The sequence below is a fragment of the Drosophila innubila genome (assembly GCF_004354385.1).
Source record: "Drosophila innubila isolate TH190305 chromosome 3L unlocalized genomic scaffold, UK_Dinn_1.0 0_D_3L, whole genome shotgun sequence".
Classification (NCBI taxonomy): Eukaryota; Metazoa; Arthropoda; class Insecta; order Diptera; family Drosophilidae; genus Drosophila; species Drosophila innubila.
The window spans coordinates 4,090,781-4,113,035 of NW_022995376.1; the positions used below are offsets into that span (position 1 = coordinate 4,090,781).

The 22,255-nt window shown below is 40.6% G+C and overlaps 5 protein-coding genes across 10 annotated transcripts; 2 read left to right on the forward strand and 3 right to left on the reverse strand.

The window, feature by feature from the left end:
* Positions 1-440: 440 nt before the first annotated feature.
* LOC117789143 (ATP-dependent DNA helicase Q4-like) lies at positions 441-8,315 on the reverse strand. The gene is made up of 7 exons (XM_034628203.1): positions 8,117-8,315; positions 5,636-8,051; positions 4,179-4,830; positions 2,031-2,807; positions 1,791-1,966; positions 810-1,126; positions 441-751 (listed from the first exon to the last, which is right to left on the reverse strand). Exons 1-7 carry the CDS (start codon positions 8,216-8,218, stop codon positions 518-520), a joined length of 4,674 nt encoding a protein of 1,557 aa, XP_034484094.1. The 5' UTR covers positions 8,219-8,315; the 3' UTR covers positions 441-517.
* A 315-nt stretch (positions 8,316-8,630) lies between these two features.
* LOC117788235 (glycylpeptide N-tetradecanoyltransferase) lies at positions 8,631-11,024 on the reverse strand. The gene is made up of 2 exons (XM_034626932.1): positions 10,649-11,024; positions 8,631-10,223 (listed from the first exon to the last, which is right to left on the reverse strand). The coding sequence occupies exons 1-2, from the start codon at positions 10,899-10,901 to the stop codon at positions 9,004-9,006; spliced, it is 1,473 nt and encodes a 490-aa protein (XP_034482823.1). The 5' UTR covers positions 10,902-11,024; the 3' UTR covers positions 8,631-9,003.
* A 324-nt stretch (positions 11,025-11,348) lies between these two features.
* LOC117788355 (UDP-glucuronic acid decarboxylase 1) lies at positions 11,349-14,519 on the forward strand. The gene is made up of 2 exons (XM_034627105.1): positions 11,349-12,363; positions 13,291-14,519. Exons 1-2 carry the CDS (start codon positions 11,539-11,541, stop codon positions 13,804-13,806), a joined length of 1,341 nt encoding a protein of 446 aa, XP_034482996.1. The 5' UTR covers positions 11,349-11,538; the 3' UTR covers positions 13,807-14,519.
* Positions 14,520-14,803: 284 nt separating this feature from the next.
* On the reverse strand, positions 14,804-18,817 carry LOC117788217 (steroid hormone receptor ERR2). The gene is made up of 3 exons (XM_034626913.1): positions 18,303-18,817; positions 16,682-17,270; positions 14,804-15,905 (listed from the first exon to the last, which is right to left on the reverse strand). Exons 2-3 carry the CDS (start codon positions 17,249-17,251, stop codon positions 14,976-14,978), a joined length of 1,500 nt encoding a protein of 499 aa, XP_034482804.1. The 5' UTR covers positions 17,252-17,270; positions 18,303-18,817; the 3' UTR covers positions 14,804-14,975.
* A 220-nt stretch (positions 18,818-19,037) lies between these two features.
* On the forward strand, positions 19,038-22,178 carry LOC117787961 (WD repeat domain phosphoinositide-interacting protein 2). Of its 6 annotated transcripts, none has more exons than XM_034626600.1 (6): positions 19,038-19,210; positions 19,475-19,575; positions 19,639-20,400; positions 21,204-21,362; positions 21,508-21,635; positions 21,709-22,178. In XM_034626600.1, exons 2-6 carry the CDS (start codon positions 19,505-19,507, stop codon positions 21,909-21,911), a joined length of 1,323 nt encoding a protein of 440 aa, XP_034482491.1. In that variant the 5' UTR covers positions 19,038-19,210; positions 19,475-19,504; the 3' UTR covers positions 21,912-22,178. The 6 variants fall into 6 exon arrangements, with proteins under 6 accessions (XP_034482491.1, XP_034482493.1, XP_034482492.1 ...); XM_034626602.1 differs by having other exon boundaries at positions 21,730-22,178; XM_034626601.1 differs by having other exon boundaries at positions 21,219-21,362.
* The last annotated feature ends 77 nt before the right edge of the window (positions 22,179-22,255 follow it).

A 22,255-nucleotide genomic window follows, 5' to 3' on the forward strand; every position in this document is an offset into this window, starting at 1 on the left:
TTAATTGTGATACGCCCTTACAAGCAGAATATGATTCATAACTTTTGGAAACTGGCTATATGTACGACTGGCTATGGCACACATATACATACATACATATTTTAGTATATGTACATCCGTTTGTAAGATAAGCTACATTTTTTGATGTCAAGCTACTACATAAATCAATAAAAATAAGAAGAACATTATCAATAAACATATAAAATGTTTATATTTATTTTTGCTTGCATATAATACAGCATTATTTGGGGAAATTCCCTTTTTTAAGCAAAAATACACATACTCGAACTCGTTACTTTTGCCATAGCAACAAAAATGTATCAGCGATAGCGATGGCAAACTTTCGCAACCTGTCACTATTGGTGGTACTCGTTACTTTAGGCAGCGAGAATAATGCGCGGGCAATTCGAATATGAATTTGAAATAAAACAAGCCAGAAGTTAGTTTATGTTGGGAAAAATTTAACTTGAATAAAAATAAACATAAAATATCGACATATTATATATATAACTAATAATCACGTGCGTCTTTTGACAATTTCCATATTGGCCAACTTAAGTATGCGATTGAAATCGACTTTGGTGTGAGCACGCCAATAATGACAACGCCCCCACATGACAGCCGGATAGTTGGGACTGGAGATGCCATGGAAAATACGCGCAATGTTGCGGCCACTGAAGGTATTGTCGGGATACATGTTGATCAGTGCATGCACATCGGCAATTATGTGATCATCCGGCACATCGCTGGGCTGCAATCAAAGCGAGACTTCAAAATGATTTCAATAAGATCAATTTCAATGCTTTTACCTCAATTTCCAGCTGCAAATCCTGTGGATAATCGTTGCGAAAGTAGTTCCTAACAATGCCCTTCAGTTGTGTGCAACGATCTTGGGGAAAATCGACGCTGCAACAATGTGCGCACATGTTGTATGCCACAGCGGAAAGACCGTGTGCCACATACTGCAGCTGAATAAGCTGAGTGCGCTCCTGTTTCACCGATCGTGAATAGAGCGTGTCCAGTGCGTTATCAATTTCCGCTTCACTGAAATCTCCCGGCGCCTTGATGCGAAAACCCAAATCAAAAAAGCTCACAGTAATCGGTGAGCGCTTGGGAAAGCCATTAACTAGAAATAGAAATAGTAGAAATCAATATGTGCTGATTTTTCAATGTTAGGAAATACAAAAACAAAGAATAAACTTTAAGAAACCAATATAGTAACTAGAGCCTTAAATAAAAAGCGTTAGCTTGTAGCACTACGAACCAAAGTCAATAAAAAAATAAATAAAAATAATAAGGAAGAAATGAAGAAAAGCAATCAGAAATAAGAAAATTCAACTAAGAAAAATATTCAGAGTATAAACATAAGGAAATTGAAAATATTTTCTTTCTATCTTTCTTTTCAAGAGTATTTTTTGAAACCTAATTAAAATATCAAAAGTAAAAAAAACGAAACCGATATAAAAAATATTTCGTTAATTCTAGCTATTTTTAAATAAATGTTTAGACAAAATGTTATGTCTTTTTGCTGGTTTATAATTTAGATTAATTCTGAAACTTTGCAAAAATCTAAAACAGCGGTAGAAAAAAATAATAAGAAATTTTTAATATTGGCTTTTGCTAATTTTTGTCTTTCAAATATTTTTGCCTTATTAGTACATCCCAAGAATAGTACTCCTAATTTTGATTTAACTGATCTAATTCTTATTTCCATTTTTAAAGCTTCTTGGTTTAGTTTTCTTAATATTTATTCTTGTATTTTTTCGATATCCAGGCGTATTTCAGTTTACCTTGCATCCACTCCAGGTTCTTCAGCTGATACTTGACCACACCGCTGTTCCAGCCAATGCCGGCGGCAATATCAATAACAGAAAACTCAATAATATTGGCATCTTCCTTAAAAGTCTTGTTCTTGATCTGCAGGGCAATGGCCATTGCCAGAGGCGGACATTCCTTGGCGGCATGTCTATAATAAAAATAACATTGAACTAAAATTGTATATATATATTGATAGCTATTATATGAATTACTTTAGATACTTGGGCCCACCGTAGGATATCACCTTGGCCATAATGTAGGCGGAGCTGAGCACATTCATGCACCAGCGTGGATCCAATTCCATATAACAGAGTAGCGTTGATATATTCTCAGCTGGTATGTCCAATGCCTCGACAGTTTGCTCCACCGAGAAGCCAATCTCATGGCCAGGACAGACGTGTGCACGGCCAGCAGACACATCACTGAAATCAGCTGCATCCAAGGGTTCATTGACAGCTGCCGACTCCACAGATGATTTGCCCAGTTGTTTATCACAGCAGCAGGGCACAAAGATGCGTTGCAGCAGCTTACGGATGACATGGCGATCAATGGAATTGGCATAGACATGACGCCGCAGCTCGTTCTGATCACCGCCCTTGGCGTCCATAAACAGATGACAATGGGATGGCAAACCATCGCGACCAGCGCGTCCAATTTCCTGCACATAACTCTCAAAATTACGCGGCATATTGTAATGGATGACAGCACGAATATCCGGTTTATTGATGCCCATGCCAAAGGCAATGGTGGCCACCACAATCCTCAACTCATTGGACATAAACGCGTTCTGAACAGTGCGACGCCTTGAGGCGGGCATGCCAGCATGATAAGGCTCCGCCTGCAAGTTGACACGCTTACGCTTCTTCTTCGTCTGCTCCTCCGTTGCACTGGACTTGCGATCCTGCATACAGGTGCGAATGAAGCCAGCAATGCGTTCGCACTCATCTCGACGCGTGCAGTAAATGATAATCGACTGACAGCCCTCGAATCTGCAGGGAGAAACAATTCCAATTATCAAAATTTTAGTTAAATAAATGAATTGGCTTCGATTTCAGTGCTAAGGTTCCCCCCTTTGAAATCTGATAACTTTGCCAAAACTTGACCGATTTGCATGCGGAATGTCATTTTGATTATTATTTAACCTCTTCTTTGATTCTGCATCAAAATTTTATATACTCAAAAAATTCGATTTTTTTCCCTATCACTGTCTATTTTATCCGTACCTTTCCTTGACTTGCCCGTAGACTCTTACTCAAAAACTTCAATCTGTCATAACTTTGCCAAAACTTGACCGATTTTCATGCGGAATACCATTTTGATCATTATTTGGCCTCTATTTTGTTTCTGCATCAAAATATTATTTATTTAAGAAATTCGATTTTTTTCCCCCACTGTCTATTTTTTCCATACTTACCCCTTAACACTTTTTCAAAAACTTTGACCTCTCATAACTTTGCCAAAACTAGACCGATTTTCATGCGGAATACCATTTTGATCATTATTTGGCATCTTCTTTGATTCTACATCAAAATATTATTTATTTAAAAAATTCGATATTTTTCCCTATCACTGTCTATTTTATCCGTACTTTCCCTTGACTATCCCCTTGACATTCACTCAAAAACTTCAATCTGTCATAACTCTGCCAAAACTTGACCGATTTTCATGCGGAATACCATTTTGGTTATCATTTAACCTCTTCTTTAATTCTGCATCAAAATTTTATATACTCAAAAAATTCGATTTTTTTCCCTATCACTGTCTATTTTATCCGTACTTTCCCTTGACTTGCCCCTTGACACTTACTCAAAAAATTCAAACTGTCATAACTTTGCCAAAACTTGACCGATTTGCATGCGGAATACCATTTTGATCATTATTTTACGACTTCTTTGATTCTGCATCAAAATATTATTTATTTAAAAAATTCGATATTTTTCCCCCACTGTCTATTTTTTCCATACTTACCCCTTAACACTTTTTCAAAAACTTTGACCTCTCATAACTTCGTCAAAACTTGACCGATTTGCATGCGGAATCTCATTTTAATCATTATTTGACCTCTACTTTGATTCTGCATCAAAATTTTATATACTCAAAAAATTCGATTTTTTTCATTATCACTGTCTATTTTATCCGTACTTTCCCTTGACTTGCCCCTTGACACTTACTCAAAAAATTCAAACTGTCATAACTTTTCCAAAACTTGACCGATTTTCATGCGGAATGTCATTTTGATTATGATTTTGCCTCTAAATTCATGTTGCGTTTAAAATTTGTTAATTTAGACAATTTAAAATAAATAATAATTATCAATTTCTATTGAAAAACCCATAATCTGGGTTGTATCTTGCACTCACCTCTCACTGTTAAGCAGCTTCAGTAGCGCCTCGTCGCGATTTTCATCCTTGGAGACGGAGAGTATCAGATTATCCGGCAATGGAATATCACTAATAATGCCACGTTCCCCATCCGTGATGCCCAAGTGATTGATGATGCTGATGCGTGTGGGCAACGTTGCCGTTGCCGTCAATCCCAGCACCGTTTGGACGCCCAGATTCTTCTTGAGCACCTTGCAGATCATCAAGTAGCTGGGACGAAAATTGTGACTCCATTGGGACACACAATGGGCCTCATCGATGCAGGCAAAGGCAATGGGCGGCAATGTCCGCAAGATGGCACCAAATCCCGTCGCACGTTCACCGGAGACCACAGCCTCCGGAGACACTAGCAATATGTCAATCTCTCCATTGGCAATCAGCTGCTGGATCTTGAGACGCTGCTGTGGCGTTTGATTCGTGTGCAGGCAATGGGCACGCAGAAAATGTGGCACACCCGTCACCTGATCCTCCATCAAGGACACCAGTGGCGATATGACCAGTGTAATGGCTCCTTGTCTCTGACTGTATAAATAGGCTGGCAGTTGGTAACACAACGATTTGCCGCTGCCCGTGCTGAGGGTAACCAATGTGGACAGACCACTCAATATGCGCATCACAGCCCGATCCTGACCTGGAAAAGAACAACTGCATCAGTCAGAGACAATCAGTGAGAGGGAAAGATTATCTTCGGTATGCCGAAGATAAACTATATATAAACTATATATATATGTATAAGTCTATATTAAATACACTATCTATACGTTTGGTTGAGATATATTGAGAAAAAAAAGTTTTTCATACTAAAAGTTGATTTTTGATCGATCACTCCTATGGCAGCTATATGATATAGTAGTCTGATTTTAATCAAACTTGGTAAGGGTGTATAAGACCATACTAATAACTTAATCTGTGAGTTTGGTTGACAAATCTCGAGAAACAAAAAAGTTTTTCATACTAAAAGTTAATTTTTGAAATATCATTCCTATGACAACTTTATGATATAGCAGTCCGATTTCAATCAAATTTGGTCAGCATAAAAAAGAGCTTACTAAATACACGATCTGTGAGTTTGGTTAAGATATCTCAAGAAACAACAAGTTTTTCATACTAAAAGGTCATATTCGAAGGATCATTCCTATGGCAACTATATAACATAGTTATACAATCAGGCCAATTTCAACATATGTTCTACCTGCAACAAAACGTCGCTCCTACACCAAGTTTTATCAAGATGGCTTCAAAACTGGAGGACTAATTTACATAGAAATGAATTGAAATGACTATATCAAGTCAGTTCGACCTGCTGATCAGGAGTATATATACATTATAGGTTCTGTCATGTCTACGTCAATGCCTAAGACACTTCCGAACACAGTTACAATATCCTCTTCAGCAGCATACAATGAATGACATGGTTTTATTCCATTATCCTTTACCCTTGCGAAAATCCGTGTGTCCAAACATGTGAAGCGCCTTGATCACCTCCTCCGTCAGTTCCGGCACACTGCCATCCGCATTGAGTTCGTAGAGTGGTTTAACACCACCGTGTTGACTCTTTGTGACACCGTTTTTGGAGCTGGCATCCAAGCCAGCTTGCTTGAGAAACTCCTCGGGTATTTTGTGACCCACATAGTTTTTAATGGGCGATATTTGAGCTTGGGATTGGGTTGGGGTCTGATGCTGTGAGGCTTCGACAGCGGCATCGAGTGCCTCAAAGTCCATATCCGAATCATCGCTGGACATGTGAGCTGCATCATGTTCAAGTGGATTCTCTTGAGGATCCTCTTCCTCATCGCTGCTGCTGCTACTATTGACTGTTTGATAGATGGCTGCATTCGCTGCCTGTGGCAAGCGTTCAATGTTGCGACTGTGTGCCGCCAGAGCACCCTGTGTGGCCATCTGTTCCGCCTCCTCCAACGTTGGAAACGGCGATGGATCCTCCTCCAGCTGGGCGGTCAGTGGCAGCAGCGTATCTCCCTTCACCTTGCACTGCTGGGCAAAGTGTCCGACGCCACCGCACTGGAAACAGGTCAACACACCACCATCACAGCCACCCATATCCATATCGGGACCAGTTAGAGCCGCCACTCGCTTCTTGTGCCTCCATTGCGTTTTCTTGTATTTGCTGAAATTTATGGACTTTTTGCCGCGTGCAAATTTCTTCTTTTGTATGTTGATGGTGACAAAGTTCTCGTTGAGTTTGCCGGCGGCAATCTTCTCCTGCAGCTTCTTGCGTGCCGCAGCACGCTTCTCATCCACCTGGCCAGCCAGACCAGGAGTTGTGGTCGTTCCCATAGCAAAGTTGCTGATATAACGTTGCGCCATTTCATCCGCTTGCTCCAGTTCAGCGGGCTTTATGCGCGGCACAGAGGTAATGTCACCGGCTTCCAGAGCTAGCACATATTTGAGATCTTCGGGATTAAGTGGCTGCTCCTCGGGCTCCTGCTCCTCCTCCGCCGCCACCTGGACAGCTGTCTTGGCAGCTGCTTTGGTTTTTGCTTTAGCCTTTGCTTTGGGTTCTTTTGCTGCTTTTGGTGCTTTTGGTTGCTTCAGCGGCTTCACTGCCTTGGCTGGCTTCTCCGCCTTTGGCTTTTTCTCATTTCTTCGCTTGGCTGTCGCTTGTTTCCGCTGCTCCCGCTTGCTTAGCTTCGGCTCATAAGTCGCATCACGCTCCTCATCTGCCGAAAAGTCCTTCAACTCCTGCTCCTCCTCCTCGCTAGCTTCTTTTTCTTCCTTGTTTACTGTCTCCACAGCTGGCTGTACTGGAATCTCTGGCGGGGACTCATTTGCGGGCATTATTTTGCGTCGCTTGGCAATGTGACGATACTCTGGCTGCTCCGCTTCCTCCTCGCTGTCAGCTACAACGGAATCGGAGTCGGAATTCTCAACAACAGCTGCAGCAGCAGCTGGAGCAGCGGGAACAGGCAGTTCCTGTGGCTGTTCCTTTACCTCCGGCAGTGGCTTCGACTCTGCCGGCTGCTCCCTTGACTGCAGCTTGCTCACATCTATATTGGACAGTCCAAAGTTGTGTTTCTTGGCCGGCATGGCATTGTTGTTGTTGTTGTGCTGCGTATTGTGCAATTCCCGCTGCTCCAGTGTATTCTCCGCCGTGTTGCGTTGCAGCCAACGCTCATCCACATGCGTCTTGATAGCCTCCTTGCTGTGATCTGTGGCCAGCAATGCATTGGCAGCTATGGCATCTGTCGCCTTATAATCCTGCGCCTTGCGTATTAATATGGTTTCCAAATCTGGCAGCTGCTCCGTCTGCTCATCATGTACTCCACTTAAGCTGCTGCTGCTGCTTAGATTGAGGGAGCTGCGTGACATTGGCTTGCGAGGATTACGCTTGGCAAAGCTGCGCGTGGACTGAAAGAGTTTGCTGGTGATGCTCGGCTTAATGCTGGGAGCACGCGATTTGGCAGCCTCTAAAGAGGAGGGCAGCTCCACTGGCAATGATTGCTGCTTGCTGACACTTTCACCCCAGGCATTTTGATTCTGCGGCAGCTCCTCAATGGCCTCAAACTTGCGTATCACATGATTCTCATCCAGATTGCTGAGATTACTCAAAGCCTGTGGCGTTGGCAACTCTTTTAAATTGGAGAAATTCACAGTGCTGCTTTGTTGTACAATTGCTGAGATGTCCAGCGGTAACTGTGGTCCACCATTCACGCTCTCCTCCTCCGCCTCACCCAACAATGTGACGCCCAAATCCTCCGACTGCGTCATTTCCAGCACATCAAATCCATCCTCGCAGAGCACATCATTTAACGTCTCCTCGAGAAATGATGTCTTCAACTTGTAATACATCTTGTAAGAATCACGTATCTCTTGGCTAGCCTCCCTAATATCATACTACAACAAGGAAATCCATTAAAATCTAAAGAAATCTTTATAAAAATAATTGCAAGAAGATTTACCTTGGAGGGCACACGTCCGTGCTTCTTTTTAAAGTCCTTCTCCCATACCTTAACACGCAGCTTGTACTTTTGATATTTCTCTTTAAAAATTGATTCGTCCATTGTTACATTTACTACATTTAAACACAACTCACTAAGAAAATAAAATACACTAAAGTACACACAATAATAACACACCTGTTTTTTGCTGAGCGCGCGCTTTTTTTTGCAAGCGCAACAGTAAAACAAACGTTGCCAGACTGTTGCCATAGTTTTGCACTAAATAATGCGCGCCCAATTTAAATTTATTGGTACTTCAATTTCTTTCAAATTTTAATTGTTGAAATAAAATATATATTTTATTAGCATTGGCGGATCTATTCTTTTATATATTTTTTGAACTAGTTGTTTTTTAACAAACACATCAAGAGAATCATTGCCGACTGCTTTGGCGAATATTATGCTAAATAATGCGCGCCAAGTTTAAATTGTTGCAACTGAATTGAAAACTTGTACTGAAAATGTAAATATTTTATTTGTATTGCTGCGTGTTTGTGTTTTATTCATTTATAAACGATTTTCATTTAATAGTATTCAAGCTTAGCAGTTAGCAATTGAAAAATGCATTCTATATGCGTTTTGGAAACAATAATTAATAAAAAAAACAATTCTAATGTATGCGTGAAGTGTACAAAGAATTCGTTAAACGAGGAATTACAAGATGCAAATATCAGAGCAAAGCACACGCAATTAAATTTTCACATTTGTCTACATTACTTAATGCAATATTTTGAAAGTTAGACTTTTTTTCCAATACAAAAAAGATTTGCGTGCGTAAGTGCAATTTACTGTTTAGGTATTTATAAATTTTGGATGTAAGATGTGGGATAGATGATCTATCGGCAGTTCTACATGAGTATCAAGGCAATATCCTCGGGCTGCATGGCCGGACAACGCCAATTGTACAAATAGTACTGCAAATTTCCATCGCCAGCACCAAACTTCAATGGGACAAAGAACTTTTTGTTCTCCATCAGATCGAGAGCATTGTAGACATCCATTTGGACATTGCGCGCCGAAATGAGAGCATCGTTCATCAGATCCAGCCATGGTGTCTTTGTGGACACATTGTAGAATGAGTAGGCGGCACGTACGGTCTTGTGCACGGGATGATGCATCACGGACGAGGGCAGACAGTAGTAACTGGTCAGATCGGTGATGTTGCCCTTCTCATCGGCCACAATAAAGCAATCGATGATGCCCTCCTTGGGCGTAAACCAATGACGAAACTCCTCCTTGCTAAATACTGGACACATGGAGAATCTCTTCAGGTATTCTTCGAGCAATTTGTGCGCCTTGTCCATATCTTTGGCGGTGATGCGTCGATAGCCCTTGGTCTTGGGCTGATCCGGCAGTTTGTAGAGCTTAACGGTGCGTTGCATGGTCATGTTGCGTGCCAGATGCGAGAAGCGTACATCGACCAGCTTTTTGGGATTCAGCGAGCGATGCCAATAGCGACAGGTGGACACCGGAGTGGGCAATACCACGCCCGCTGTATAGGCAGCCTGAAAGATGCCCGTCAGATTAACACGCCGGGTTATCTCACGGATTAGCACGGGAGCAACACGTTTGCTGCGCAGTTTTTTGTGTACACACAAGAAATTAATGTCCACCACTTTGAGCACCTTCTCGTAGGCACGCAATTTACTGGGTATGGCCGAAATGAAGCCAACCAGCTTGTTGGACTTCTCGACACGCACACCAACATGCCAGTCCCGTTTCCAGCCAGGTGGCTGCAATGACCACTTCAAGAACTCGGGCTGATAATCAAACCGAAACATGGCATCATCATCCTCCACATAGTTCTCATTCAGCAGCGTATACAGCTCCTTCAGATCACTGGCATCGTTCAGATCCAATGTGACCCACTTGAAGCCACTGGGCAGGGTATACGGATCGGCACGTATGTCGTCCACCTTTTTGTTTGGCTCAATGCATTCATTTGTGGTCACCTTCTCGTCCAGCTTTGGCACCGGCTGCGTGGACCAAAATGCATATTTCTGTTGCCGTTTCTTGTCCATCGCATTAGTCATCGCATCAGTCATCGCCTGCAGCAGCGCCTGTGTGCCTACAAAAAAATTATATTATATTATTATATATTAAATGTCTCAGCACACAACATGTGTGCAAATTTCAGCCTCCTAGGTCCTATAGCTTGAGCTGTGCAATGATCAGTGAGTCAGGACAAAGAGTTTTATATATATATAGATATACAGCTTATTGTATTTAAAAATAATACTTAAAATCTGTCACAAACTCTACCTTTATGATAGTAATTAAATTAGCAGCAGTCAAAGATTTACATTTTAAGCAAAACGCATGTTAAATCAAGAATTGTTTGCATATACCACTAAATGTGCAACAAATCGAGGCATCATTAAGTTATCCAAATACTTTTGCTCAACACTGTTGATGTATTCCTGCCTTGACCATAAAAAACCTAACCTCATTCCTCAGTCCGCTTTTTCTATTAGCTGTGTTTGTTACACTTACTAGAATCCTTGGTTTCCAGCTTGCTTTTGGCCAGCTTCGTTTGATGCTCCACATCTGTATTATCTGTCTCCCCTGCTGCCACTGTAGTGGATTCGCCCCCTGGTGCCGTCATCTTCAAGCCGGCAACGGCGCTTGCCAGCATTTCTTCAGTTGCTCTCGCTACCTCCTTTGATTTCTGTTGCAGCTCATGCTCGCTCTCATCTTCTTGGTTTGCTGCTGCTGCTCCTGCTGATGGCGCGTTTTCGTTCGGCATATTTTTTGGTGCTATTTAAGCTTCTTTGTTCGGTTTAATAAATAGCTTGGCAAAAAATAATTGCAATGAAATCGCAAAACGACAAGCAGCTGACTGGTTCTCCCTTAAAAGTTGGCAGCACTGGTGTAGATAGCTGCCACCCGGTCCAAAGGCTGCCACTCTGATAAGCTTATCGATTTGGCAGCATGTAATTTTAATTTGAATCAAATTGCAAAAAACAGCAACATTTATCAGTGTGACCGCATGCGACCCACAGATCTGACACCTTCAAATGAGCTTAAAAAATAGTAACTAAGAGTTATGGTCACCCTATAAAATAAGGTAAGACTTATCGATAGCGATACTGATCGAATCAAGGTGAAAGTTATCACAATTTAAAAATGGGTTTAACAGGCCTGCCAGCTCGTTTTTAGTGGCAACATGCCTATTCAAACAAGTTGGCAGCGCTGTTAGAGATGCTGAAACAGCTGAGCTTAAATTCGGGGTGGAAAAAAACTACTTTGGTTGCTGTGAGTAAACAAATGTAAGAAACTAACAATGCAATGTGGATGTGGGAATTGTACATGCTGATAAGAACAAACAGCGAGCGTGTTGAATTGCTGTCATCGTCACACAGCTGCCAGCTGCTGTCGTCACAATGAGCTTGACAAAAAAACGCATTAGAATGGTTGCCGCCGCTTCTCTGACCATTTTGGGCCTGATATATCTATACAAAGCTATGGTTGCACCCGCTGTGATCTTGTCGAGCAGCCAGCTGGCGAATGCTGTGGAGGAACAGCGCCAGTTGCCACCCACCGAAGATTTGGAGCAACGGAATTTACGCATTGCTTACGAGGCACAAAATGCCCAGCTGCAACAACAGCGTCAGGAATTGTTAAGGACCAAGGAGCAATTGGCACATCTGGAGGAACAGGTGCGCTCCTTGCAGGCCAGCACGCCACGCAAATATCCCAAGGTCAAGTACCTCAACTATAAGAATCGCAAGCGTATTCTGATCACGGGTGGCGCCGGTTTTGTTGGCTCCCATTTGGTTGACCAGCTGATGATCCAGGGACATGAGATTATTGTGGTGGACAACTTCTTTACGGGTCGCAAACGCAATGTGGAACATTGGCTGGGTCACGAGAACTTTGAGCTCATCCATCATGACATTGTGAATCCGCTGTTTATTGAAATCGATGAGATTTATCATTTGGCTTCCCCGGCATCGCCACCGCACTATATGTACAATCCGGTCAAGACGATAAAGACCAACACCATGGGCACCATTAATGTACTCGGTTTGGCCAAACGTGTCATGGCCAAGGTGTTAATTGCCAGCACATCCGAGGTTTATGGCGATCCTCAAGTGCATCCGCAGCCGGAGACCTACTGGGGCCATGTGAATCCCATTGGACCCCGCGCCTGCTATGACGAGGGCAAACGTGTCTCCGAAACTCTTAGCTATGCCTACGCCAAACAGGTAAGATTCCAGATTCCATTCCATTCATAGTTGACTTGAGCCAGTAATTTCCAGATTCAGATTCCAATTGAAGCACAATTATATTTAATTGTGCAGCGATGCATTAAACTATTTCAATTGATAGCCTAGATAAGAAAAATAGGCGTTGCTTAGATGCTCTACAAATAAAATTAGAGACAGAAATTAACAGGTTATGAAACTTAAAGTTATGATTTTAAAAGGGTCAAGGCTAAAAACAATTATCTGTATGAATGAGGAATGTCCAAATATTTTTAAGTGGTTTATTGAATAAAAATATAAAATTTTAGTAACCATTTTTGTAATAAACTTTTTATCTTAACAAAGGTATAACAGTTTAAAGATTACGGAAAAGTGTCAAGGGGAAAATTTGACAGTAGTGACAAAAAAATGAAATTTTTTAAGTTAGTAAAATTTTGATGCAGAAACAAAGTAGAGGCCAAATAATGATCAAAATGATATTCCGCTTGAAAATCTGTCAAATTTTGGTAAAAATATGACAGTTTGAAGTTTAGTGGGAAGTTTCAAAGGGAAAGTAAAGAAAAAATTTACAGGGGTGACCAAAAAATTAAATTTTATAAGTTACTAAAATTTTGATCCGGAATCAAATTAGAGTTTAAATTATGATCAAAATGACATTCCGCATGCAAATCTCATTATTTTTAGCAAAGTTATGACAGTTTGAAATTTGTGAAAAATGAGTCATGCGAAAATTGTTTTATAAGAAAGTCAAGTTGTAGATGTTTTCTATGTATATATACAATACCACTTGTAAGATTGGAATTATAATCGTCTCGAGTTCCGCATTGATTTGCGATATAGCACAACGATAAGAAATTAGATAGTACACATTTTTTCATTTATTCATATTTATTTCATTTAATTAAATTAATTAATGTATATTTGTAGGAAAAGGTGCAAGTGCGAGTGGCACGGATTTTCAACACGTACGGACCACGGATGCATATGAATGACGGTCGTGTGGTGTCCAATTTTATACTGCAGGCACTACGGAACGAGACGATCACGGTTTATGGCAATGGTAAACAGACGCGATCGTTTCAATATGTCTCCGATTTGGTGGATGGACTGATTGCACTGATGGCTTCCAATTATACGCAGCCCGTTAATCTGGGTAATCCTGTAGAGCAGACTATTGAGGAGTTCGCCAAGATCATTAAACATCTGGTGGGTGGCACCAGCGAAGTGAAACAGATCAAGGCCATGGAGGATGATCCACAGCGTCGTAAGCCGGACATAACGCGGGCCAAGAAGCGTCTCAATTGGGAGCCAAAGGTTCCCCTAGAAACGGGTCTGTTGCAGACCATTTCCTATTTTCGCAATGAGCTGGCGAGAAGCGATCGATTTCAGGAGAACTCCAGAAAGTACTTTGAGTCACCCGATCTGCAACGTAGTCGGCTGTAACCAAAAACCAATAATATCAATAATATCAACAATAACTACAATAACATACAAAATATCGTGTGTGCCTATAAATGCCAATTGTGTGTAATTGGCAACGTCTCTAGTCTGCAAAAAAAATGTAAATATGACCAACGATAGAGCTAATCTAATGCATTCTCCAATTTCCCACCTTCCCCATCAGTCTTGCCAGAATTTCAAGGGCAAATAAAGCAAATTTGATCAAATACATTTGTTAGAAATAGTTTTTAAAAATGCTTAAAAATTGCCATTTTATATTCAAATTATTTCTCAATCTGGCATTTTTTTAAACATTTTAGCATACACAAATTTCTAGCAGATAGCAGATTAAATATATATAAGTCTAAATTAAAATGGCAACACTGATTCCCACATGCTCTTCCTTTCTCACATATGCATACTATATATTTGTTAAGAATTTAACAATTTGTATAAACGTAGATGTTAAGTGTCTTAACGGGTAAAAAACAAAAAAAAAAAATATACAATTTGCCATCGGTTCAGGTCATATACGTAATATTAATAAGAACTAGTTAATTCAGCCGTTGACAGTGTGCAATCTGAGAAATATACCCATTAACTAACTAGTTAATAAGTTCGACTATGTTAAATTTGTGTTAAAACTTTGCCTTCGTAGTTGTTAGTTGTATTCGTAGTTGGTAGTTCAATAAATTGGCTTTAAGTTTTCCAATAAACAATTGTTTTTTTTTTATCTATATACATATATAATACTCTGTGTCCTGACTCACTGACTGATCATTGTACAGTCCAAACCATAAGACCTAGAAGGCTGAAATTTTCACACAACATTGCTGAGACAATTTTATAGTGCCAAATTCAAATTGCAAGCAGGAAATTTGATTAGTATGAACAAATGACTGACTGATCATTGTACAGTCAAAACCATATGAGCTAGAAGGCTGAAATTTTCACACAACATAGCTGCGTGCAAGCAGGAAATTTGATTAGTATGAACAACTTTTTAGTTTTAGTAATTTTTCATTTATATATAATTCCGAAATTCACACACAATCTATGTACACACTATGAGCTACACCTTTGAATATGCTTACAGAATAGTTTTAGTAACTAGTTCAACTTAAATGTAGATTTGCACCTTGACTTAATAACTAAATTCTATTGCTGCTCTTTCACCTGGCCAGCGGTTCGAGCATCTCGAGAAACAATTTCTTCATATTGATGAGTTCATCGCGTGCAACTCCGCGCCAAAAGCGCCGCAGTATATCATCCGCCTGTCGCAGCGAGGGGAGTAAGAGCAGTAGCTGCTGCTGATGGGACACGGCGGAGGAGTGACGCAATAAGTAGACAACATCGTTGAGCGAATTGAGAATGGTGTCGCGAAAGGCGCGCAAGGAACTCTGATCGTCCAAGAGTATATCACAATTGGACAGCAGCAATGCCTTCAGCAGATAGTATTCCTCGCGACGTGGCGAGATGCGCTCCATCCGCTGTGCGATTTGCACACAATGATAATAGAACTCCGTGTAGCCGCATTCCTTGGCCAGCAGCTCATCCATCCACACATCGGTGGCAAAACACAATTTGCCATTGAAAGGCAACGAACGAAATGTCAATTGAAGCGTCAAGATCTCTGCCCACGAGACTTGGAGTAGCTTCATTTGATCATTTAAAGGTAGCTCTATAAATCCGGGTATCTGCTTGGCCCAGCCAATAACGCTGACCAGCTCCTTGTCATAGAGATCGCTCAGTACGCTTAAAATCTCATGTGGATCATTGTTGTTATTGTTTTGAAAAATGCATGTGCCATTTGGAGTACTGCCATTATTGCTGCTCTCCAGCTTAACGCTGCCCGACGAGGAGGAAGCTTCATCATTGCAGCTGGTCGTGTGCGGTTGTTGCGGCTGTTGTTGTTGCTGTGATGCCTGTGACACGCTCAGTGTATCCGGCTCATAGGAGTTGAGCACGTCCAGTATCTTTATCTCACACAACGATGTGGTGCTGGATTGATAAAGCAGCTGCATGGTCTGGTACGAGTTGGACACCGGATTACGTCTATATTTCTGTCGTCCTCCACGCACACGATCCAGACGCACGCCCTCCTGCAAAGGATTAAATATAAATTAGTATAATAAGAAAGACGTAAGGCTTAATACCCTTGCAGAGAACTTTTCTTATTGCAGCTATATGATATTGACGTCTAGTTTTAATAAAATTTATATGATATAGTAGTCAGATTTCAACCAAATTTGGTCAGTATATATAAGTCCATAGTAAGCTTTAAATCTATAAATTTGGTTGAGATAGCTCAAGAAACAAAGAAGTTTTTCATACAAAAGGTTGATTTTTGACTGATCCCTACTATGGCAGCTATATGATATAGTAGTCCGATTTTAATCAAACTTGATCAGAATGTATAAGACCACACTAAATACCCAGACCGTAACAAAAAAGTTTTTCATACTAAAGGTTGATTTTTGACTGATCCCTACTATGGCAGCTATATGATATAGTAGAATTTAATCAAACTTGGTCAGAATGTATAAGACCACACTAAATACACAGACCGTAAATTTGGTTGAGATATCTCAAGAAACAAAAAAGTTTTTCATACTAAAGGTTGATTTTTGACTGATCCCTACTATGGCAGCTATATTATATAGTAGTCCGAAAAAGACGCAGGTGTACCAAGTTTTATGAAGATGTCTTCAAAACTGAGAGACCAATTTGCATAGAAATAGACGAACTTGACTATATCGAATGACTTCGTCCTGCTGATCAAGAGTATATATACTATATGGGTTATGCTACGCCTCTTTAAAAGTGTTACACATTTCTGCAAGGATTTAAAATTCTATTCTTTATCAATTTAGCGCACCTTGAGCATTCCCATGAGCAGGCACTTCTGGAAGCGACAGGCCTGACACGCCTTCCGCCTTCGCTTGTTGATCTCGCACTCGTTGTTGGCCGGACACGTGTACTCGATGTTGCCCTGAATGGTGCGCTTGAAGAAGGCCTTGCACGCCTCACAGCTGGCGACGCCATAATGAAACCCGGAGGCAATATCTCCGCACACCAGACACAAGCGACGCACCTCATCACGGACAGAGCCGCTGCCCGCTGCAACGCTGCTGGAGTGATTGTTGCCTCCTCCCCCGCCTCCGCCTCCTTTGCTGCTGTCGCCATCATTACTCAAAGATACGTTGTGCAGATCACAGGATAAGGATGTTGTGGAGCTGCAGAGTTGACGCTCTGGTGACACCGATGGAGATGACTTCATGCCGCTGTTGCTGTTGTTGTTACTCGAGTTGTTGTGGCCAGCTGTTGTTGTTGTTGTTGTTGCCTTGGAGCTGGGACTGCAGCACGAGTTGCTGGCGCCTCCTCCTCCTCCAGCTGATGAAGTATCCACCTCCTGTTTAATGTGCAGCACGCTGACGCCGTCGGACATATTCGAGAGCAGAGTTGAGCTAGAAATGAGAGAGCAGAAACTGGTTAAGTAGTTTCACAGTCACTGTCACAGTCAAACAGTGCTTCAAAATAATGCACAATCATCGCTTGTGCTGGAAATTGTCTTTTTTTTTTTGATTGTCTTTTAAATGTCAAAAGTACACGCGAATGATAAAAAGCCGTAGTACAAGCAGCGCAGCGACGTCGACGTCGACAGCGCAGCTAATTTTTAATGAATGTAAACAACAGCGAAAAACTGCAATTAAACTCGAGCACAAACAATATACACACATGTGAACATAAATAATATTATAATGCAGCTGGAATTACGTTTGCTGCCCTTCTTGCATTCTATTATCTCTAAGTTTATACGGCAGCTAAGATTGATATTGCAGAAAATTATATATGATTTGGCAATTTTATATGAGAATCAGCTGATCTTGCAATACGTTTCACATCAAGTGTTTATACTAAAATTTAAAGCTACTTAAGAGAATAACGAACATTTTCTCGCTTTAAAGCGAATTATAAAAATATTCTGCATTTATATATGTGTATTCTAATTATATTATTCATTCTATAAATGCAGTGCAACTAAACATAATTTTATTTAAACTGGTTTAAGCTGTCGTATAAACTTGGCATATCGCTAGCTCCCTCTCTTCCTCATTCAGCAAGTATCTTTTTCAGTGTCTCTTTTGGTTGTCCAATTGGAAACACTAGGCGCGTGGAAAATTACAATTGGGAGATAACGGTACTATGCGTACAGTGTTGACAAAATAAAATATATATATTATCGTTTACGCTACTACAAATCACGACACAAGGGCCTGATTAGAAACATGGCCTATGTATGTACACATATGTATATATGAAGTTAGTGCAAGGCGACGCCAACGACGACGTCGATGACAGCGGAAGCAGCAAAAACAACAACAATAACAGCAAGGCTGAAGATGCACGTTTTCGTTGCGATTTCTCATTTATTTTCTTATCACACAACAAGGAGGGTGTGTGTTTGACGATAATACTATACAATTAATTGTACTTACATAAAGTTTCGCAAAGATCTTGATAATTAGAAATATTATCAGTATTTCCTCAGTTAATTATATTCCAGCGATCCAATCAGAATCCAATCCACAACACACATATACATATACACAATATACATGCATATGCATTTATTTTGGTCGGAGCACTTTGTTATTGCTTTTGTTGTCTGAGTCTGTCTGCATCTTTTTTACACTTTCGTTCAATTTAATAAGTGACAGACGATGTTTTGGATTTGTCGTAAAGCTTTTATTGCTTGTTTACATTTAATAGCTATTATGTATAATGCATTTTTTAGGCCTATAAAAATTGGACAATTATTTGACTGACTGGCGACTGCTGTAATTCACTCGAATAAAAGTATTCTTCTGTTTTGTCATCTTCTAAGCACCATGCGCGATTTTAATACAAGCTACGTACTGCTTTACTTATTTTGTTTTTAACTGTTTACGCAAAATATTTACAGAATTTTAACACATTAAAAAAATATATACATCAATGAATTTTGTTGTAGCACTGTATGGTTGCCGAGGGTTGCCCATCGAGTAAAAGTTTTCAATCTGGCTCGATTTTTTTGACTGGCCGTCGGAGCTCAGACGGAACAGCTGATCAAGGCTGCCAGACGTGTGGAGTTCGGATCAACGAATCAACGGAACTATTTGACCTGCAGCCATGGATCTAGTTCGGTTCTTCACTCTAGTGATTAGTTCAATTGAACACAATCCGAACTCTATAATATAAGTCTGCATCCCTAGTGCGAAACATAGCAAAAACAATTGCGCGATAGAAATAATTTTAGAAAATAGCTTTAAATAGAGTGTTTTAACTAAAGCAGCATTGTATTGTGTTGACGCAGAGGCTGTGTAAAGTTTTCAAAGTACAGCACAGGTGTTTTCGTTAAACAGAAGTAAGTGCTTTGAGGCATACGTGTGCGTTTAGTTTGTTGTTGTTGGGTTTATCAGCGCAGAGAGCCAAAATCCACCTATCCCATATGTGTATCTTTTTGCTTTGTTTGCGTTTTCGTCTAATACGCAATCGAAAACGAAATCTGCTTGCCCAACCCTGGCTGTGCATGTTTTGAAGTTTTTTCACGTCTGTCTGTAAATAGCAGAACAATAACAACGTCTTTGTGTTATTTGTTGTGCTGACTCCTCCCACTCCACTTTTACAGGTCACACACGCTAAGACAGACAGCGACAAAATGATGAGCCTGCTAGGGCGACCCGATGTGGATGCGGGCGAGGTGTTTGTTAACTTTAATCAAAACATAACGTAAGTATTTGCTTACACTGTGTTATAAAATTAATTAAATATTTATTACTGTAATATATATAGTTCCCTGGCGGTTGCCACCAGCGGCAGCTATAGCCTGTATAGTCTGGGTTCTGTGGACTCCACGCTGGACAAGATCTATCACACAAAGAGCGATGATCTGTTCCTGATCGAGCGGCTCTTTGAGAGCTCCTTAGTGGCCATTGTCTCCCAGCGTGCGCCGCGCAAACTCAAAGTCTGTCATTTCAAGAAACAAAGCGAAATCTGCAATTACTCGTATTCGAATACCATTTTGGCGGTTAAATTGAATCGTGAACGTTTGATTGTCTGCTTGGAGGAATCACTCTATATACACAACATTCAGGATATGAAGGTGGTGCACACCATACGCGATACACCCTGTAATCAGTTGGGACTGTGTGCGCTATCATCCTCGTCGGATCATTGTTATCTCGCCTATCCGGGCAGCGTGACCTCCGGGGAGGTGCAAATCTTCGATGCTATCAATTTGCATGCCAAGACCATGATACCCGCTCATGATACGCCACTGGCGGCCATTGCGTTCAGTCCGTCGGGCACGGAGATTGCCACTGCCAGCGAACGGGGCACTGTAATCCGTGTCTTTAGCTCCCAGGATGGCAGTCGTTTGTTTGAGCTGCGACGTGGCCTCAAACGTTGCGTCTCCATTGTCTCGCTCTCGTTCAGCACTTGTGCCGAGTACTTGGTGTCCAGCTCCAACACGGAGACGGTTCACATATTCCGCTTGGATCGCAGCGCTGCCGAGAACAATGATCATGGCAAGCAGTCTGGAGATGATTGGATGGGGTAAGCAGCCAGGTGTTGGAGTAGCATATATTAGTACCTCATACGAATTTTAATCATTTTTGTAAGAAAAACAAAAACTCTGAATACAATTGAGGGAATCACAAATTTGGTTGAAATAAGGAAGCGAGAACTCGAAATAAGACAGACATTGCATAAAATCAGTTTTTTAATTTTGAGCAAAAGTAGCATTCCTTTTTTTGATTCGTATTCAATTTTATATTAAAAGAGATATTTTCTAATTTGTTTATTTTGTTAGTTCTTTTATTTAGGGTATTTTTGAAAATCAAACAAAAATATTCAACAGTGGTAGAAAACAAGGTGTAAATTTTATTCTGCATTTTTATTTCCTTACTCAATTGTTAGTAACAAGTTCCTAGCTTTATGTTTATAATATTTTTTATAGCTTCAATTTCCTTACTACATTTTTCGCAATTTGTTTTTCTAATAACAAATTTTTATATTTTGTGATCCCAATTTATTTCTCTGATATTTTTCATCATATTGTCATTTTTTATAGGAAATCGCATATAGTGTACTTTGTATTATATAATTTAGTCTGTATATGGTTGCGGTATATATGTATATGTATTTATGTACACACACTCTCACAAACACACACACTCTCTCACTTTTTAAATGTCTCATCCATTCGCGCTAAAGATTTGTGAATTGATCTTTTGTTTTTTGTGGCACTTGACATTTATCTATTTTTCTTTTCTTTCATTTTTTCAATCTCAATCCAAAAACCAACACAACCACCACCACCAAACCACCAACTCATCATATCTATTCTCTCATGCAAGTTACTCGTTTTTTAGATTCTTGAGCAAAACGGTCACCAGCTACTTGCCCACGCAGGTGACCGATGTCTTCAGCCAGGGACGGGCTTTTGCATCGGTCACGCTGCCGGAGGCGGGTGTGCGACGTATGTGCGCCATCACCACGATACAGAAGCAGCTCAGGTGAGTGCCATCTTAAGCTCAGGCAGGTTTCACAAATTTCTTAAAAAAATCGAATATCTTATTTAAATTCTAAGTAAAAAACATGTGGAACTTTCTTGAATTGAATTGAGCTTAATATTTTTTAATTTAAATTTTATATTTACAGGCTATTGATTGCTTCACAGGATGGCTATTTATATGTCTATTCCATACCCTCGATTGAGGGCGCCGAGTGTCAGCTAATTAAGCGACATGATCTGCGTCTGGATGATAACTATGCCATGGATGTCAAAGGTGCCTAATAATTGTACACACACAGACGCACAGACACACACATATATCACAAATTCAAAAACAATTTATTTAGTTGATTCACCTCATGCTTCAGGTCTTAACAGTAATGTTTGCATTGGCGGTGCTGCTGGTGTTCCAAGTGCTGCTGCAGCCGGAGGCGCAGGCGGATCTTCAGAGGGTAAAGCTACTGATAAGCCGGGCAGTTCCAATGCTGGCGCCAGTTACGCCTCGGCAGTTAAGGGTGACGAGCCAGCTGGTTCTTCCTCCTCCAATTAGGTGCAATTGAAACTCACTCACACGACACATCAACAATGGAAAACATCAAAAGCATAAAGCAAAATGAAAGCAAGAAAACACACAACTCACTCCTCAAAGTACTAAGGACGACGGATGGCTAAAGTGATTGAATTTGGCTCATGCAGCTGGCTACGGTAGCTCCTGTGGCGTCAAAACAAAAATAATTAATTAATTGAATAGGTCTTAGACTTAGCTTTTAACTTTATCAATGACAATTCTTCCTCGGTTAATAAGCAAAAAATTCAACAAACAAAAACATAAACAAAACAAAACACACACAATTGAGTGACTTGGCGTTAAAAAACCTTCCTCAAAGCAATTTT

Coding starts and splice junctions, on each gene's coding strand:
- LOC117789143 (XM_034628203.1), bottom strand. CDS start 8,218: ATGGACGAATCAATTTTTAAAGAGAAATATCAAAAGTACAAGCTGCGT. Junction 1,127..1,790: donor GAACCTGGAGTGGATGCAAG/GTAAACTGAAAT, acceptor TTCTATTTCTAG/TTAATGGCTTTCCCAAGCGC. Junction 752..809: donor ATTTGCAGCTGGAAATTGAG/GTAAAAGCATTG, acceptor CTTTGATTGCAG/CCCAGCGATGTGCCGGATGA.
- LOC117788235 (XM_034626932.1), bottom strand. CDS start 10,901: ATGCCGAACGAAAACGCGCCATCAGCAGGAGCAGCAGCAGCAAACCAA. Junction 10,224..10,648: donor GCTGGAAACCAAGGATTCTA/GTAAGTGTAACA, acceptor ATTTTTTTGTAG/GCACACAGGCGCTGCTGCAG.
- LOC117788355 (XM_034627105.1), top strand. CDS start 11,539: ATGAGCTTGACAAAAAAACGCATTAGAATGGTTGCCGCCGCTTCTCTG. Junction 12,364..13,290: donor GCTATGCCTACGCCAAACAG/GTAAGATTCCAG, acceptor GTATATTTGTAG/GAAAAGGTGCAAGTGCGAGT.
- LOC117788217 (XM_034626913.1), bottom strand. CDS start 17,251: ATGTCCGACGGCGTCAGCGTGCTGCACATTAAACAGGAGGTGGATACT. Junction 15,906..16,681: donor TGCTCATGGGAATGCTCAAG/GTGCGCTAAATT, acceptor AATCCTTTGCAG/GAGGGCGTGCGTCTGGATCG.
- LOC117787961 (XM_034626600.1), top strand. CDS start 19,505: ATGATGAGCCTGCTAGGGCGACCCGATGTGGATGCGGGCGAGGTGTTT. Junction 20,401..21,203: donor TCTGGAGATGATTGGATGGG/GTAAGCAGCCAG, acceptor CTCTCATGCAAG/TTACTCGTTTTTTAGATTCT. Junction 21,636..21,708: donor CTATGCCATGGATGTCAAAG/GTGCCTAATAAT, acceptor CAATTTATTTAG/TTGATTCACCTCATGCTTCA.